This window comes from Streptopelia decaocto (assembly GCF_964273445.1).
Source record: "Streptopelia decaocto genome assembly, chromosome: 2".
NCBI classification, from domain to species: domain Eukaryota; kingdom Metazoa; phylum Chordata; class Aves; order Columbiformes; family Columbidae; genus Streptopelia; species Streptopelia decaocto.
Genome location: NC_138655.1, coordinates 87,199,084 through 87,218,954, shown reverse-complemented (window position 1 = coordinate 87,218,954; position 19,871 = coordinate 87,199,084). Strand labels below are relative to the sequence as shown.

The following is a 19,871-nucleotide window of genomic DNA, read 5'->3' as shown; positions in this document are numbered from 1 at the left end:
CAGTGTCAAGCTTTAAATAGATTTTACAGAGCAACATTTTTGCTGTTTTCTCACACACAGATCTTTACTCCCACCAGAAGCAGGGGCACACATCAACGCTGCCTCCACAGCATCACTGGAAAGAAGGGATGTACAGCACCACTTGTTTGAGGCATGACCATGTAATAATAACCTCATATCGAGTCCATGCATATGCTTTCCTTCCTCTTCTCTCTCCTTCCCTGGTTCTAGACTTTGTTAAAAAAGCGAATCTGAAAAACAGCATCTCTCAACAAGCTACATTCAGTTATCTTGCTAAGCTTTCTATTCTAGTGACCAATATATAAGCACCCACTTCTCTGATCAAAAATAGCCCTACTTTAATTTAGAGCAAAATCTTGACATGTTGACCCTTGAGTTTAAACACACAATATGACTGAACACTAATTGCCACAGTTGGGTCAAAAAATGGCCACATACTTAATCCTGAAGCTGCCACTTAGAGGTGGTTTTAGTTTGACGTAGGCAACATGAGGAGAGGAGCTAACAAGAGAAGCTTGTATCACAGCAGAGCAATGAACTGACATGCTCATTTCCAATTCACATCCACCCGATGTGCACAGCAGACGAATTTCCATTACACAGTACAGCATTTGTGTTCCACTAGGTTTGGAGGGATGGGGTGCAAAGTATATTCGAATTGGCCATACACCATCCTGCCCTATTCTTAGCCAAAGCAATTGAAAAGCAATATTTTATTACAACCAAAAAGAGGATTCATGGCTTCATAAGGGACTCAGCTGAAGCAAAACAATCACTTTCCCACTAGTATCTCCAGCATTTGGGCTCTCAAGACTATGCTGTGGTTGCAGCTGATCATTGTTTCAACCACCAGCACAAGCACCCCTCAGCTCCAGCACCATTTCTGAGTAGATCGATGGCACCTGCCCAGCAGCACTGTGGCCAAGTGTTGGAACTGACTACAACTTCCCACCTTCACAAACGGCTGCTCCTTCAGCCACTGACTTAAACATGAAGTGAATTTCCATATGAACCTGATGCACTGATTACCTCCTTGGAAATAAATGGTCCAATTTACTGTCTTTTTGTAGTTGCGTCAAATTCACCCATCCATAGCCTTATTGGCTTGAGTCTTATAGACTTGAATCTATACTCCAAAATTAATTGGTAGATTTTATTAAAAAACAAAACAAAGCCAGACTGCCTGCACAAAAAAGAATAACCTTAAATGTCATATTTCAAAATATACAAATAATCACACGTTAAGTAAAATTCAGACTACCTCCAAATTTAAGACAACAATAAAGCTTTTATTCTATTAAATAGTTGGTAAGAAGACCATAAAGACAAGAAAAAAGTATGTTTTGTTAGTAGAAATAATCTGAACCTACACTACTGTAACTTTGCAGTTCTCAGTTTTTGCACATACCTAACACACACTGCTTCATTGGGTGAGGAAAGACTATTCTCAGAGGAAGAAAAAAATTCCTATAAAAAAAAAAGAAAATATATTCTCCTTCTCTTTATTGGAAATTTATATTTGAAATTCAATCATTATCCAGGGGTGGCCTTCCAAACGGAAACACATTTCAATACATGAAAAGAAAACCCTTACTTTGGAAGCCACATCAGAAAGCAACAGACAAGTAAATCAGAGTAGGCTGGTGCTCAATAACAGGATTCCATAAATATGTTCATCATTTTTTGAAGCATTATTTGGAAGAGATACTGCTGTACTTAGGCTAATAGTTCCACTAAACTGAATCCAATTAATAACTGCAATTTCTACTTTGGCCTGTACAATTTTTAAAAACCATATTTTATAGCATATTTCTTAGTGGCATCTGTTTTTCTCCTACTACTATTAAGGAGTTCACTATTCCAATTTAAACAACCCAAAAAAAGCCAATGTGTTTCAGGCATTGAAGCAATTTTGCAATCTTCCCCACACAGTCACTTGTAGAGACTTGAGTTTGAATTTTTTTTTTTTTTTTTTTTTTAATTAAATGTCACTGTTTTTTGCCAAGTATTGATATGAGGGTACTTTCTTGAGTTCAGAAAGGTAGGCAGGAGGTGCATAGAACACAACCAGTCATGAAAGTTTGGAAGGATGCACTAACAAAACCAAACTCTTCCTTCAATGTCTTTACAAGCTGAATAAAACAAAAGCAGTGAAGTTACATAAACAATATATTCCAAGTGTCTTCTTTAGTATAAATACCAAAAAATTATTCCCAGGCTACAGAGCTGACAAAATAAATGTAACACCAGAATATAGCAAACACTGGACAAAGTTTGTTACTAGTAGACCTCTGGTTGTATCATGCCAACTCCTCCTTCAAGCCTTACCACTTACAGAGCTACATTTTGTCTTTGGCTTCAAGTGAACGAGAAACAATTACAAAATCAAGGCTCCCTGGCTCAGAGACCACAAGAGTATGAGAGAAAGCTCCCAGCATCTTCCCACATGGTGGAGTATGCAACGACACTCCATTCCCTGTGACAGCACCTCACATTCACTGGATTAATTTAAATAACTTAAATAAATGTGTGCAGTTAGAAGCAAATTCCTTTCCAGAAGAGCATCCTAAAAAACCACAACCAAACCCACCCTCCTCCCCCCAAACAAAACTAACAAAACCACAAAACGAAAGCAAACAGAAAGCAAGCTCAAATCTCTTCCAATGCTTCTACTGGCAGTGCCCTGTGGGGCCTGGCCAGGGGGAAGATGTATATTTGCCATGTCATTAATCCATCTGACTTTCTTCGCTAACCTGTTTCATACACTAAAAGCAATGTTTTCAAGGAGCACTTCAATGTACTTTGAGACCAACGAACCAAGTAAGGTAAGAGGCTGGAGTCTCTTCCCTGCTTGTTCATTTCTAGGGACAAGCCAAGATCAAACTCCACTTCAGCCTCACTTCCAGCAAGCTTGTCTGCTGTGTTCACACCATTTTGGTCAACAATACTGTTTCCCCCTCACCGTCTGGGATCCTAAGTGATCCCCGAGCAACAACTGCATTTCTAGTTACCTACTTACTGCACAATGGGTTTGGAAGGAGGGTATACCATGAGGATCTCCCAAATTCTGGGGTCTCAGATAAGAGCACCTATATTACAGCTGTAAGTAGCAAGGAATTTCAGAAACACCTGCATCAATATCTCAGAGTCCTCTGGCCTTCTCATACCCTTACAGATGCAACTTCAAGTTGCTGCCACCAGCCCAGAACAGTTTCAGCTGAGATGCCTGAGAAGACACTCTATGTCTACAGAGGCTGTGGGAGAGAAAAGCTACCAACTGATCTTCAGATAAAAATCCATATAATGACTGTTAATAACTAACAATCACAATCAGAATAACAACTTGTTCTTCAGATAAAACTGGCAAGCATCATTTTGTTTATCATTAAAACAAACTTTGTGGCTTATTACATCCCCCTGCCTTCATTTGTTCTTTCTCATTTTTATTTTCCTTTTTTTTTCTTTTTTTTTTTTTTTAATCAGCAACAGGCTTATATCAAAAACCCACATACTGAAAACTTACTCTTCAATATTAACAAGCGAACAGTATTCTTGATGCCAACAGTTTTTTCCAACAGCACTGACTGAAACAATTACGTATAAATATAAAGTGTTACTTAGCCCAGTGAAGCAGGGCAACAGTAAATAAAGACTATGGTTCATTCATTTGCTCAAATCTAGAGTGATAGCACTCTGCAGAACTAGTAAGCCTGAACTCTTATTTGCATTTCAGAATAAAAGCTATGAAGTTGCATTGCAGATAACGGGGAAATGAGGTTTGGGACCACAAGGTACATACAAATCTCAGCTTTCTAGTTAAAAAGAAATCCACCAACCAACATAAAGAGAATAAGCAATAAAATTGGTGACAACTTAAGACAACAAAACATTTTCAATTGCTCCATTTGCAGTATACAGGAGTTAAAACACCAAGGTCTTTAAGGCAAATTCTGACTCGATGGGGATCTTATCACAAGACATGTCAGCCGCTTCTAATACTGCAACAGCTGGACCATCTTTCAACTGAGGAATCTACTCTCTCCCCAAAAAGAAAAACACCCTTTTCTAGAATTTTAGAAAAGCCACTGTGAGGGAGAACAAGTACAACCATTTGCTGTGTTCTTTTTCATTTTTGGACTGCCTACTTTTATACATAATGTGAAATATGTATTCCCTGGTAAGCAGGAAAAAACATACCAGTAGCTGTGTATATATTTCAACATTCACAGTTCAGCTACGGAAGTTCACAACTGCAGAGCATCTACAGCAACAGAACAAAGTTTGAGTGGACAGCAAAGCAAGTGAAAGTGTAGCTACTAGGGAAAAAAGTGCATCTACATGTCTGTAAACCTTCACATGCTACCAGTAATTTAGTCTTTGATTTTTTATTTATGTCATGTACTGAGCAGGACTACATATTTTATTCAGAAATGCCATAAATTGTTTTTGCAACTAGAATAAGTTAATTTCACAAGCAAAAGTAGAAGTTCTTGTTTTTTTTTTCCCAACCCATTCCTGACTCTACCTGCCAAGTCAATGCATATGTCAGCCTCTCATTACTATGACCAAGTTCTTTTAAATCTACTCAGTAGGCAGCTGAAAAGCTGGTATTTTCTTCTGTCTTTGACATACTTTTGTTTTGAAATCCAGTATTAATGAGCATTTAGTCAATTACCACCTGAAGTGATTTATTAAGATGAACCGCTAGCACCAAGAACTGCTTATAGCAAGATAAATTTTTACTAGACTGCCTTGCTAACCAGATTTTAATCTAAAATTGTACCAGGAAGGGTACATATATGAATGCCAGTGCATTTTGTTCACAACATCCAAGCACATGGTTATTTTGGAGCCTTAAATACTTCTGGGCTTGATTCACTGGTGCTGTGCCCTGCATGTGGCTGCAATTTAGCAATGGAGAATTTGATATAAACGCCAACAGTACCAAGTCAGAACAGCAGAGATTTTGTACTTGCTTTGCAGTGGTTTGAAAGAATATGAGCAAACAAAAATAGACTTTTGGTTTATCCCGTCAAGTTTTACCTCATGCAACCCCCAAACGATCTGAAAATGGCTTTACTAAATTGGATTAAAAAGAAAAAAAAAAAAGACAAATAACAACTTCTGTTCCCAGGAATAACTGAATTTCCCTTACTTTGCACACGGTTTCATACTGAGATTCATTAATAGTTTCAAAAAGATACAGTGTTCCCTTCTTTCTAGATATACGTGTATTTACTCATTACAGAAAAGCAGACCAACAGTAGCAGCCGGGTTGGCTCAAGGCTTTTTGGCACCACAACTCAAGTTTTCCCACCCTAAGGAGGAGAAGCCAGCACCGTGTTTCTTAGCGCATGAAGGAGCATGGCTGGGGAGAGCGCTCCAGGGCCAGGCTCGTGCTTCTGCTGCTGCTGGGAGGCAAAAGACAAGCACTGCTCTTCCTGACCATCTGCAGCACCTACCACGTCACACGGCCCTGTCTGTACCCGCCACCTCACGCAGCCCTTTCCGTACTCACCACCTCATGCAGCCCTTCCCACTGGCACGGCAATGGGAGCAGCGGCAGTAGCTCCCAGCTGCTCCCAGCCTGGGTACTGATGCCACCTGTGCTGGATGGAGATAAAGCTGGAGGACACCAGCAGCGGCAGAGGGAAGGCCAGCGCCGAGGGGCAGGACTTCATGAGGCACTGGCTGTGATCCATCAAAACAGTGCCATGTAACCTTCCTATTTGCTCTTTTTTTTTTCCCTCCAAAAGTTCACAGACCTTCCCATGCCTTCTTGGCAAGATCAAAGCAATGGAGGCAGAGAAGACTATCACTCCCTGCCAGAATAGAACCAGCTCTCAGAAGAACAAGACAATCAGTTTTGCACCACCTCAGGTATATGCCACTTCTCTAGATTTTCCTGATGCAGAATCTCAGTAAACAGGAGAGTTTTATTTGGTCATCTGAACCCTTATACTCTTGCACATTCAGGCCTGCATTAGCGAGAAAAATCTTCACAGTTTATTAATTTTCAGCAAGGCTCTTCAGCTGTTCCTACAATTGCAGCACCAGGAGAACATTAAACAGACAATGAACATTGCCCATCATGTTATTTATAAATGCTTTCTAATCCCTGACAGAATTAGCTATAGGTAGAGGGCAAAAAATATGATCAAGTATCTCTTGTACACTTTCTGATATTTAAAAAGGAAAAATGTTTAAAATTCATTAAAACAAAGACATTCATTATGTGTCCATGTTCATCACCTAACTTATGCTAAAATTCCACTTGCTATCTGGAGACCCATACTGACATTCACAGAACATTTAATCCAGTATTCCTCTCCAGACTGTGTTCATAAGCTCTTGGAATCACTGCCTGCTTTGTTTGTGAAGCAGACCTGCTGCATTCATTCATCTTCCATTATGCCAAATTTTTTGGTGGTTTAAGAACGAAATTGGAATTATATAAAAATACAACAGCCTGCATAATCCATCTTGTATTTTTCAGTTGTTTTTCAAAGAGTAAGGCATTTAGAAATGTGGTTTAAAACATTTTGTTTGAACAAGACCATCTGCAAATATAATCCTGAGGTATGCTGCAATTCAGGTACCACTGAAATTAAAATCACAGTTTTATATTTAGTATGGAAACATTCATTATTCTGGATACAGAAAGTATGCTGATTCCACAGTTCTGGTACACACACATTAAATTATTCAGATCACTGATCGTGCTGCCGTCTACCCATTTGTTACATTCTTGGATGAGCTGCAGTGGAAAGAACAACTGGAAGGTCACAGTCACTAGGGAAGAAGAATTAGGGTCGAGCAGAGTAGAAAGAGAACAGGAATCAGGCTGAATTTATTAAATCAGGGTTTTCTTTGTTTGAGGGGTAACAAAAAACTTCTAGATGAAGTCACACACAGTACTGTCCCTACCTAGAATGCATCCCTTCAATGGGCAGCTCAGCAACTCATATTTACTCACATTGAGTCAAAGATTGAAGAATTACAGTCTGGCCTCAGTAGGTAGGTGGAAAACAACACAGTCTGAGAACTGCATTTTGGACTGAAAGTAGCCTTGTATTCACAAGAAAAACACGCAGTTTCTTATGAAAGCTAGTCTGTTCCTAACACAGAGAGTTAACCCATTTCCGAAGCATTACAGCCTGGCCATTCCTCCACGGGAGGATGTAGTAATTTTTAAAACCAGCATTAGTTTAGGAAAGTTCTTGCAGACCAGCAGTCACCTGACTGCAAGGCCAGATGAAGACCAGTAGAACCATGTCACTTTACCTTTGTAATTCACTAAGCGCTCTGTTTGTAGATGGGCTAGGGTTTAGCCTCAGGAAGTTCTGCTTCAAATTGAGATGAGTGAGGTCTTGGCTATAAAACAGGTTGGCAGGCAGCTCCTCCAGGCTGCAGCATGAGAGATCCACTGAGCTTATGCGTTGTGATGCCACCTGCAAGTAAAGAGGGACACCAATACGTTAATACTGTAATAAAACATTTCCTTCACCCCTACTAGCACAAGATAAATTGTTCTTAAGCACAGCAGACGTCAGTGTTGGCATATGTAGCTGATCTCATATGGCTTACATCATTACTGCAAGTTATGCCACAATCACTTGCTTTGCCTTAACGCTAAAACCAGGTTCATGGATGGCCAGCATGGAGAAAAGCACAAACTAATGAGTGAAATGGATTCATTTTCATCAATTAAGTTACATGATACTCTACGACCAGAAAAAAAGGTAGGAGATTAGACATAAACTCAAGTCCTTTAGTCAGCAAGTATCAGTAGCAAAAACAGCGTGTAAGTCTTCTATGACTGGTCAGCATACCCAAGTGAGGAGGTGAGGGGATAACAGTCATTGCCGTGTCTCTGTTTCAAGGGTCAAAAGCAGCTATTAAACGGCTGAAGACTTATCCCATTTACATCTTACTGAAGAAAAAAAATATCTCAGTGGCAGTAGCAAAGCACTGATCTTTTCTCAATGAATTAGAAAACTGTCAAAGAGTGTTAAAAAAGTGACAAAAACAAAACTGAGATTTGGGGATTTAACACTGTTTTCTAGAAAGAGGAAGGTCAGACAACCACAGTCCACAGAGGCTGAAGAAATCACACCACCTAGCACTATATATGGCTACCATCATTCCCCAGAGACCCATGGGCAACAAATTCAAGTAACGGCGACTCTGTCCCTTACCAGATCTCTAGATGAACTACATCCTGCTGCTTTATTTACTAATCTAACAAACAAACAAACAAAACCAAGCACCCCAACCAATCAAAAACCCCCACAACAAACACAAAACCAACAGTGCAATGTAGAATTCCTACATTTTCTGCCTAATTCTATTAAAAAAATCCTTCCATACAGTAGAGTCGTGGAGCTAGCTACATGACAAAGCATCACCACACAGCAGTATAAGACAGTGAGGATGGTGGGCAAGGAGGGGGAGTCAAATGCTACAAGGATGAGAGGCATTTTTGGAGGAAGCGTGGTTTAGACCAAAGGAGGAGAAGCAAATGGCTTCACCACCATTTTAGACTTTCGGGACTGCAGAAACAGCGCTCAAACAGTTACATGTTCTGTCAGCTGCTCACGGCAAGAGAAGCACTCATTTTGTTTTGTCACTGGCACTTTTACTGGTCTCAGGTGCGAGGATTCTGGAAGTACAAACACCTCATCAAGTGACAAAAAGAGGAAAAAAACCCAACAACTCTCAATCAATGCCCAGTGACAGTCTATAAGAGCTTCTGACCTCTGATGGAGACACCACCCAACCTTCTGGGCACCCACAGAGCCCTTGTCGTAAAGTACCCTGAACCTAGAGATATCAGGTTTTGCTGCCATAAGTAGCTTGCCATTGAAAGGAAGGCCAAGAAGTTTTTTCTTCCTTTTTTTCCTCTCCAATGTGAGCTACACAGGCCCCAGGATAAGTGGTCTCTATTATAAACACACGGCCATAAGCTTCGAGAGGAACAGACGGTGCCGTGTTTTTCTCTAAGGCGGTCGTTAATAATCCAGTCCTCCCACATCCATTAAAATGCTCGAGCTTTTGTTACTCAATTAGTTCAGTCCTTTTGTTACTGTAGCTACTATTTTTCTTTCCCTTGTAGTATTAGACAAAAATTATTCATAGGCTATTCTGAGCAGACATTTCTGAAAGCCAGGTATTCATTCAGTCTGCTTATGGTGGCAGAAACTGTCCGGCACGGTACAGTTCTCATCACACCAAAAACACAAGAGATGAAAAAGTGCTGACAGCCGTTAAATTAAAAAGGAGAATGTGTAATTTCAGGTGTGACGCTCACATACACTGTTGCTCCCACTACTTGTTTGGAATGTGATATGAACAGTAATAAGCAACCCAGCAGTGCATAGCAAGGCATGTTCCTCTAAAAATATCTGAAGTAACAGAACTGGTAACTATGAGTGTGAACAAATCCAAACAAATCCAGATTCTATTCTTGTCTCAAAAAAGGATGTAAATCCTTTCTTAAAGTCATCAAGCCCTGTGAAATAAATAAAAAAAAAAATCTAGTTAAAAGTAATTTTGTTTTTTTCAAGTTGTATATTCTGGTTATTTTTTGTTCGCCTTTTTTAATTTTTTTTTTTTTTAAAGGAATCACTTTGTTATATGAAGACTAATTAAGATTTTCATGCAATTGACCTATACTGAAAGATGCCTCTACCATAGAGATAACTGCAAAAGTTAAACCCACATTTTAAAAAGTGTTAGTTCTGGAATCGAGTATAATTTTATTGAAGTCTTTTTTTTTGTTAGCAAAACAGTACTCTAAGAATTAACTTCTGAATTGTTACAAGGAATACTTATATAAACAAATAGTTATTCTCAAAGGCGTTTTTCATTGCTCAATACTGTTCTGTTACAAATTCCTAGAGAACAGAGGAACAAGATGAAAAACAAAGAAGAGTGACAAAGGAGAAAAACATCTTCACAATACTTTCTTTGGTTCACCAGAAACCTTCATCAGTTGTTTTGATGCTGAGTATTGAAATTCTAAAATTATATTGTTCCCAAACCAAACAATAAAGGAATATTTCAATCTTGCAGTCACCTTCAATTGACTTAAATATGGTGAGGTTGTGCATGTGTTTGCTACTGTTTATTAAGAGCAAAGCATTTTTCTAAAAAATGATACAGTTTCTAATAAAGCACTGGGTTTCCTTGACTTACTGTGGGGAATCACTCCAGAGACAAGCTGATAAAGGGTAAGAAAATGCTGACTAGAATATCTCTCACCATCAAAGAAAAGCAGCATCTGGAGGAAGGGACACTAGCTGCAAAAAGTAGGTTTTCCATGGGAAGAAAAAATAAAACAAACAACAAAACAAAAAACCCAAGACATTCCACTGTGTAAATAAATATCCCAACAAGTTATCTGGGTGGGTTCAACAGACTCATGCTCCAACAGAAGTAGTGAAGAGACTCAGTGTGGTAGCAATGGTGGAGGGCAAGAAAGGCTTTCTAGATACACGTGGAACCTGCATGGTGTGGTTTATATGCTTTACATAGATATATAAAAACACAAGCAGCACAGTTCATGATTCACCTGGCAGAAGAAGTCATTACCCAGACCAACCCCTCTGGAATTTCTTCTCATCACATCCTGGACTGCATTCACCCTTAACACCTGTTTTCACATGAAAACCTTGCTGCATTTCCAGTACTAGTAACACGGGAGAAACAGCGGGCACGGTGACCTGCTTGGAGGAAGGTGTGTGACACCCTCCCAGTTACGGTAGCTACAGCATAAGCTGTAGAGTCAACACGTCTTTGCCAGAGAAGATGGACACACAACACGCTGGTAGCACTGCAGCCCAAACACACGGCAAAATCAGTACTTTTGCCACAATAAACAATGATGCACAAAACCCAGGAGTACCTTAAAGAAAAAAGGCTTTGCTAAAGTATTTAGATTTTAACTTCTATTATTATTTTTACAAAGGAAGCAGTATTTCAAAGTTGGTGAAAGTATGGTATGGGTTCACTGCAAATCTTTAGCATCTAGCAATAAAAATACAGAAAAATACTTGCATCAACCAATATTCTTGATGCTTCTTGCTATACAGGGCTAAAAAGCCACTTTGCTTTGTCCATCAGTATAACGCCACCTCTGTCACTGAGCTATGCAACAAGACTGATTACCGTCTTTGTTTTAAAGCCCTGGCTATACTACAAAAATGATCTATTGCTGACAATGGATGTCAGCAGTGGACACAGCTGAACCCAGCTGTATGGACAAACACAAGCCTTGTTTACACAAGGACATTTTTTTGGTGTGACCTGTGGTGTGAATTTAAACAAATGTAATTATGTCTTTTTCCTGTTTACCCTCATCTCATTCCCTATAGCGCTATTCAGATAAGAAATTACTATTTAGGAGTTCAGCAGAAGACAATTAAAATAACTAAACAGCCCACACTGTACAGGCAGCCAAATTCCAAGTCTGTTTGAACTGAGTTGACAATGTTAAATTACACCTGCTGTAGACGCGCTAATGCAAAGGCATTGTAATTTTTCTCCTTTAGGATTTGTTTTTAAACGGTTCGATAATCATCACATCCCACCAATGCCTGCATAAGGCTTAACTAAACAGTGATACATACACTTGAAATATCTAAACTAACCACTTAGAGCACACAGGTTCTCCTCACCTCATAACTGAACTTGATTCAAATCCTAATCCTCCTTTCTATTCCACCATCAAAGCTCTGCTCAGCAGAGAGGCCTCCCTCCGCCTCCACAGCCAAGGAAACACATCGCTGCCCTCAGCCATAGCCGAGAGCTGAGGATATGTCCAGACTGGTAAACAAGCTCATGCCAAAAACCCTACTGGAAGAGGGGGAAAAAAGAAGTTAAAAGGTTTTCTTTTTCTTTAAGGTCACATATTTCATTTTTAAATGACAGCTTTTAAAATGGGAGCAGTCCAAAGGGTGAAAAGGTAATGGCTTTTCTGGCCTCTCCTTTTTGTTTTCTTTCGAATGGTAAATTAGATGCATGCTAACTTAAGGTAAGGGCCTTGCAAAGAAAAGATAAAACTCAGCAGAGGCTTGAAAGCATGTCACTCATATTCACAAATCCAACAGGCAATGCCGCGGGTAAGAGCTGCAAGTGCCTGGGAAAAGGAAGGGCAGGAGCGCACGCCAGTGTGGCAGCATTTGCAGGGCACGTGTTTGTCGCCCTGTCTCTCCTCTGCAGGCGACACAGCCTCTGGTACAAACGCCTCATGTCAGTGAGACTTGGGGGCACAAAGATTATTTAACTTATCCCTGCTGTCCTCGCCTTCGCTCTGAACTAAGATTTATACAGCATGCAGAAACAGCTCACTTCTGCTTTTGGCCCTTGTGCGAAACTGTAACAACTGAGCTGAAAACAGTAGTATAAATAGCAAATGTGTGTGGGGAATGGGAAATGTGGAGGTAATGAAGCAGAAGTTGCACATCTTTATCTTTCATGATAGCAGTCCGGAAGAAATTTCATAGACATGTCCCAGGTTTAGCATCAAGATTTTGAAAATAAGAATTTGTCAAACAAACAAACAAAAAAGACATTCATCACCTGTTATCTGCAAATATTTTGTACTATCTGAAGTCATTACCAGAATACGAGTATGTTTTGTTCCTTCAGAAGGAAAAATACTCCTCTTTTAGAGATCAGGCACTGGTATCAATATTACACAAGGAGTGACACCACCACCCTTACCTTGGTGGTAGGCATGCTGGGATGTTCACACTGATAAGATCCCTGCAAGGACAAGGCTTAAGGTGCACCCTAGAGTTAAGGGACAGTAATTAGCTGTAGCAATAAGCTACTTATAATTCAGACATCTGAATCTCCATTTAGTGGAGAAAGGAATATTAACATCCTTAAAATAGCTTGACTAAAAACAATTCATCTGTAAATATTTCAAAATAGGTGACAGTCTCACAAAAACTGATAAATACCCCTTCTTCTTCTTACAATGTGTGTTCTACCTAATTTTTTATCAAGACATGGTGCCGTACTGCCAGCAAGCAGACTTCACAATGGCAGCCCTCCAGAAAAGACTTTGTGCAGCATTTACTATAGATTTCAGACTCTTGCCAGTGAGACTTACAATAGTTGTCCATTTGTCTGGGTCTCCCCAGTCCCAGTTGTGGGGTTTTGTTTGTTTTAAAGAAGAGGTTATGTCAGGTCCTCGGTTTCTGACCTAGGTTCTCCTAACACAGCTGCATCATATGGATTTATTTTACAGTGAGATGAACTCTCTTCATGCCATTATTTCATAGTCACTGAGAAAGACCTTCTGACCCAAGTGTTTTATAATACAATCATGAATATAGCTCTACTGGCCTGGGGCCTAAAACTGGTCTCCAACACTCATTTCCTATTCTCCCTAGAGACCTTCCTCCACCTCTCACTGACTACAGAAGAAGCCTAAGGAGACCAAACGTCCCTAATATTAGTTTTTATTAATAATTACTCTCCTTTTTACGATCTTGCTAGACTTTGTTTGGAAAGGCTCTACATGTTACAGCCATTCAGGTTCAAGACTGACTCAGTTACCACCTACATGTACTGAAATGCTGTGCAGTATGTCAGTCCCTTCAACAACTTGTGTCCCATGGGAAATGTTAATCACAGACATTTAGTTCCCTTGAGCTTCATGAAGTGAAAAGTTACATTCCCCTGCTCACTCCCACCCCTCTACCCCCAGAAATTACTGAACACACCAGGGGATCCTCCTGCACCGAACACACCTTAAGACGTAACATCTGCGACACCTCACTGAGCTTCTAGCTGGAAGCGGTGGTCATGCTTTCATGTATTTAAGCAAGAGTTGCACAAATTCAGCTTCAATAATATCAGAACCTGATTTAAAGGCTTCAAAGGACATTACTTGAAAGCTATTCCAGATGTGTGGGTGACATCTAGTTTTCTGTTCTCACTCTTGGCTGCAGTACTTCAGTAACTACTGTACTATTAACTGAAGGCAAGGACCACAGACTCTCTACATTTCAGCAACAAAAAAATTAAAATACTGAAGATATAGTTCGGCTAGAATAGAAATTAAGAGAAAAGCCTGAAGTCACCAACTACACCACTTCGGAAACAGCTGAACTATTTTGACATGGAAAACTAACTGGCTGAGCTACAACAGCAAGCTTCCCTCCCAGACCATTGAGAGACTACAATGAGACACACTCAGGAGTTAATTTCCAAAACAACAACTAACCTCTCACAAAACGTGCAAAATAACAGGTTTTGTGGGGAAAGAGGAGGAGGAATGCTTTCAAGTGTTGCCATCAAAAGAAACACAAAACTGGCTTCAAGTTTGCTTTGCCCAATCTCCTGCTTTCAGACTTCAGCTGACAAGAAGCCACCCACAGGAAGACAGACCAGACAGGACTGCAGAGCCAATGTCCCAAATATCGAAGATTTCATGCAGAGACCAAAAAGGAAGTCAAGTTCCGCATGAAAACCAGAGGTTTGTTTATGCTTGAATACTGTAATCACCACTAAAAGGAAGCTGTGGCTTTATTTTTAGGGATCTATTTTTAGAGAAAGCATTATCTCAATATTGTCATTTTATGGTATTAGAGGAAAAAATGGTTTCCTTGTACTAAACTTAGAGTCATCACGTTTCCTGTAAGTAAGGATCAGCTCAAAAAAAGCCTCACTGAAAAATGAGAAAATCTTTCAGGGTTCTTTTTTCTTCACTAGATTCTGAATCAACAGTTGCAAACAGACTAATGGTGCTACTTAGTTTCACAAAAGTGAAAAAACCTGGATAGTTGTTATCCTCAAACAAGCTCTTTTGCAGAGTCTTAGATCTGTCTAAAGGCTATTTTCAAAAGACATCACTCATGTTGGCATGATCCTAAACTCATCTATCATACTAGTATAGAAACTCATTTTAAAGCCTTCAAGCACTACTGGCATAAGGAACCAAACAACTATTGCATGGTCACTCTCTCAGTGATCAGCACATCCCTGTCCCTGACCTCCAACCTGTCCCCAACACACAACATAAACACAGTAGCCTGGAATCATGATGGTACATTCAAACACATGCAATAAGACTACAAAATTATAAGAAAACATCAGAAACTCCTAACTGCAACAGAGTGTGTTTGTTGCACACAATGGCTGGCTGCGGAATTACCTAATGTAAATACCGATAGCCAAAGGTAAAAGCAAAAATAGTGATCCAGGGACTCAGATCTCATGGAAACTAAAGTAAAGTTCTCTACAGTTTTTTCCCAGAAGAGGGATATCCACCGCTTATGAGGCTAAACAGACACCCAGAGAGGAGATGCTGCATCCAGTGACTCTAAAGTATAAACTGGCAGCACTATAGTAAGTAACATCCCAAATAACCTAGAGTAAACTACTTTATCCTTGCATATGATTTTTCCCCACACTTGCCATTGGCACTATTCTGTGGTCGAGGCTTTGGAAAAAGGTATTCTGAGCTGGTTCTGACCAGTAAGCCTTAGAAAAGCATGTCCTTAATGCCTCCAGAGAAAAATGAGGTCTAGTAATAAAAATCCCTGCAATGATGAACTCTGTAAAGATGTTACAGCTCATTATAGTATACAGAAACACATCTGAAACAGGTCAATTGGCTAGTGGGCAAGTCAAGGCAAGAACAAAGTAGGGCTAATTTAACCATGAGACTAATGACTTCAAACCTTCTTTACAGACCAAGGGATGTACATTGTATTGAAAAGCTCTGCAAAGTCTGTTTTCCACACTAAGTTGGAAACTGTACTTTTGTCTTTCTCCTGTTTGACCATGCCTGATATGAGAAAATCAGACATGAGCATGTGACAGTATCTCAAATAAAGACAAAACTATATGCACAACTGGATATGCTTTATTACCCGTTATTTCAATTAATGAGCATAATCTTCTATGCTGAAGGAAAAGGCAGCCCCACAGTTGATTATCTTTCACTAGCTCAAAGGTAGATGAAGCACAGCTGAAAAGCAGGTACATCTCTAATCAGTAACACTCAATTGTCACCCACTGCACTTCCTCAGCATCATTCTTGTAAAACACTTGCACAACCTGATCATCTTGGCCTCCTACTTCGGAAATACATTTGCAGAACTGCAATCAAGTTCAGAAATTCATGTGTAAATTCTATAGAATTTATTTGTATAAATATGGTCTGTAACACCAAGCTTGTGTGCAGTCAGAACTCAGACCTTTTTTCCTCAGCAGAAATAAAAATAGTGTTATTAATACTAGAGTCATAGATCAGCTTCATCCTCTTCATACAGTTCAGACTCACATCTCACAACACAGTCTCCAAACACAATTGTCAAACTTGTACTGAAAAAAAAAAAAGCTAGAAGACTGAGACAGATGGTCAGAACTAGGTATCTTGAGAGAAAAAAAAGCTTAAAAGTTAATTTTGCACTGCTTCAGGTAGGTCTCTACACAAGCTGAGGAAAGATGGAGGCTGCTGTAGAGGCTCCTGCACTACTTACTTGTATAGTAGAAACTAAATTCAAATCTGTTGCTATTTTCTGCTAGTTTCATGGTGCAAATAGAGGTATGTAGAGAGCATTCTGCACTGACATGAAAGGAATAAGACCAATATGGCAGCATGCCCTTCTCCCTTGAATTTGTTCTTCTTGCTATTTTTAGCACTTTTTAAGCATAATGTACACTGACATCATAATTTAGTGTCTCCTTTTTCGCAGCAGGCTGTAACATCACACACGTTTCCACTGCGGACTTGAAGACAAAGGTGACTGAAACAGGGGAAGGAAAATACAAAGGCATGCAGGAGAAAACTTAAGTTTGGTAACTTTTAAATCAAGGATCTCTTCTCTTTTCTTTTTTTTTTTTTTTAAATATATTTTTGGATATTCCTCTTTTGTGTATAGGTGCAAATTCACTCTGGCACTTAAGCCTCACACAGCGGCTTGTTCCCCACTAAACACATCATCACTACAGTCACAGCAGCACAACTCAGCCTGGGAAGCAGTGGATGGTGTGCACACACACACGGCTGTGTGCCTGTATATCTCCACCGATATACACGTACAACGCAGCCATGCACAGGCAGCTTACACAGGGCAGCCGTGCATTATTTATAGCCCTTGTCTCTCATCGCCTCCCTTTCTCTACCTGCCCAGTTGAACTGGGCACTGAAGCAGGAACTAGTTGTTGCATGAAGCTCTTGACACGCTTCCTGCTCTTCTACAGCCAAGGGGAGAGGTTCTGCAGGGTCACAAAACCCGTCTCAGCACACCCAGTGATGCACGCTATTTCCAAGAAGATAAATTTCTGTGATATGTCCCTGTATAAGCTCTGCAACGCTGAATTTCTGAGGCAGACGTTGACACCTCATTTTAATTGTACACCTTGGAGGACTGTACACCACAGAGGACTGATAACTCTTTTTACTTCAGTCAAACCATCCATGTTGTGAGTTGCATAGCAGTCAACACAGTGTAGCAACTTCACCAAGTTTAGCTGTTAGAAGTGTCAAACACCCCAACAGAAGCCTCATGACAGCAAGTTCCAACACTCAGTAACACCATATACATAAAATCTCTTCCTCTTCTGCTACGTTAAGGGTGTAGCTTTTTAGGTTTTGGAAGTGACAAACAAGGAAAGCCCTCATCATGTCTTCTTTGCTGCTAACTGCACATTATTCACCCATTCTTCTGCATTTGACATTAAAGTAGTAAACAGTGGCAGATCAGAATTGCTCTGCAAATAGTTGTGTTAATTCCAGAACCATCATGCCAACTTCATGCAGACAAAGTTCTTCAGAGCTGCGAAGACGCCCCTTTCTCCCCGCTCCACTCCCCCATCCAGTTGCATAAGCTTATTTTTCAACATTTGGCAACAGAACGGACATATTAAATCAGAAAGGACCAAATTTGTTGTTGATGTTTTCTTTTGAGCTTCTTTAATTAGGACTCCAGTATTTGGAAAGTAAAAGGAAAGAAACACACTGTGGTATAGAACTATCAATATTAACGAACAAGCCACATTTCCAGCTTTTAAAAATATCCTGTTTGAGGCTAAAACAGCATATCTAAAAGTGACCTATTTGGAGTAAGTATGTCACCAAGTTCGATATTTAGGTCAGTGTTTGTGCAATAATTCCAGTCCATCCTGAAAACAGAACTTCTGTTCACCTCAGGACACACACATAAAGGAAAACCAATCCTAATGCCTATTCACAAATGCCTTCCAAAAATCTACCAGGGCAGAGCATGAGAACTGTCTTGGCTAAGATAGATTTCACTGTTAGAATGAAGTAGATTATACAGGAGCGATCCTCATTTTTAATTAAATTGAGCCCAAGTCTATCCAAACATGAATTCAAATCTTCTCTAGCATACATATATTTACTGCAGGAGTCATGCATTTGGATTTGTCTTATTCTGGAACACCACTAAAAAGTCAACATTGCCAATATTCTGTGGGGAGAAAGACTGCAGAGCAAGCACTCTTTGTCAAGTCTCCTTTCAAGATTAAGCTTGTTATTTAAAAGTTAAAATAACATCATCGCTTAGCTCTTTTGAAGTATACAGAAGACAGACAGGAAATTTTTTTTTCATAGTTAAATACCAAATTGAACTATTTTAATGAAATATTTTACCAGGGATCTCCTGCATTAAAATTTATAATTAAAGCTTTTAATACACATGTAAGTATCAAAAGCCTCAGTTTTCAGCAGTACACATCAGGACCATGAAGGACTGCAGGAAAACTACCACTGAATGTGCATTAATATGAATGACAGTTTGAAAACAAATGCCCTTAAATAACATCTATATTTAAAATGCAGTCTTAAATATTATTCATAATAATTCACAAAAGTGCAAGTACTGTATACATCACCAGGATTAAAGAAGGATCTGTAAGCATCATGTGACCCAGCCCCTAACAAGCAATCAGAAGCTCAGAGTAAGAGAGCAGTAACATCTGCTTGCCTTTACACAAACAATCCTTTACATGGTATTTTCTTGGTTAGCAAGAATATTTCAACTTCTTGGAACCTGAGTAGCTTCCAAACACTTGAGGCAGAGTACCTCACATAAATGCTGGGGGATTTTTTCTGCATGAGAACGCTAGCTTGCCTGAACTATAGCGCTGAAGATGAAACATTTTCTCCTTCATTTGTACATGTAAATCAGGGACGACGCACCTTACAGTTAAGCACTTGGATATGAACTGCATCAGTTGGAGGAAATCTGAGTTACTTTTGCAGCATTCCCGGTTTCTCTGTTTCTGTTCTTCAGAAGCAGTGTTAATGCACAGTACTTCCTATACAACTGCCTTGCATACAATCATGCTTGTCCCCGTTTCTCAGTTTAAGAATAGAAAATGCAAACATTAAAAAAAGCAATGTGAAGTGGCACAGTACTGTTTCAAAATCCATGAATCCAGAATGCTGAGTCTCAGATTTTGGGGCTGGGGGTTGGAGAGTTCAGGGAAATGAACCATCACTTTTTTCTCTAAGCTTGTTTTACCAAGAAAAATAATAGCATAGCAAGCTCCTTCAGTTCTGACAGTCTAAAAACACACTTCCAACCATGTATTTTTTTTCTATTCTTACATAAGAAAAATGGGAGGCTATCATGAGTGCATGGGGATATGTTCTCATGCTGGCTGTCGTCCCAATGCTGTTAGTCATTTGGGTGAACCAGAGAGAAAGAGAGAAGCACAGCATGGCACAGAACAAGCTCACACTGCCAGTAATTCAGAGGGGCTCTCTGGCTGTTTCTCTCTACTTCTGAAGTTCCTTGTCTTCCACTGTTTTTCTCACTCATTAGATTTGCCTTTCATTTATCTGATGTCAAAGCCTCTGG

General features: G+C 39.7%; 1 protein-coding gene across 1 annotated transcript in view; it reads right to left on the bottom strand.

Moving 5' to 3' along the window:
• PHLPP1 (PH domain and leucine rich repeat protein phosphatase 1) overlaps positions 1 to 19,871 on the bottom strand; it is a 144,516-nt gene that overhangs the window by 40,547 nt on the left and 84,098 nt on the right. Inside the window, exon 4 of the mRNA XM_082044160.1 lies at positions 7,306 to 7,472. Coding sequence (XP_081900286.1) covers positions 7,306 to 7,472 — 167 coding nt within the window. The remainder of the gene's footprint in view (positions 1 to 7,305; positions 7,473 to 19,871) is intronic.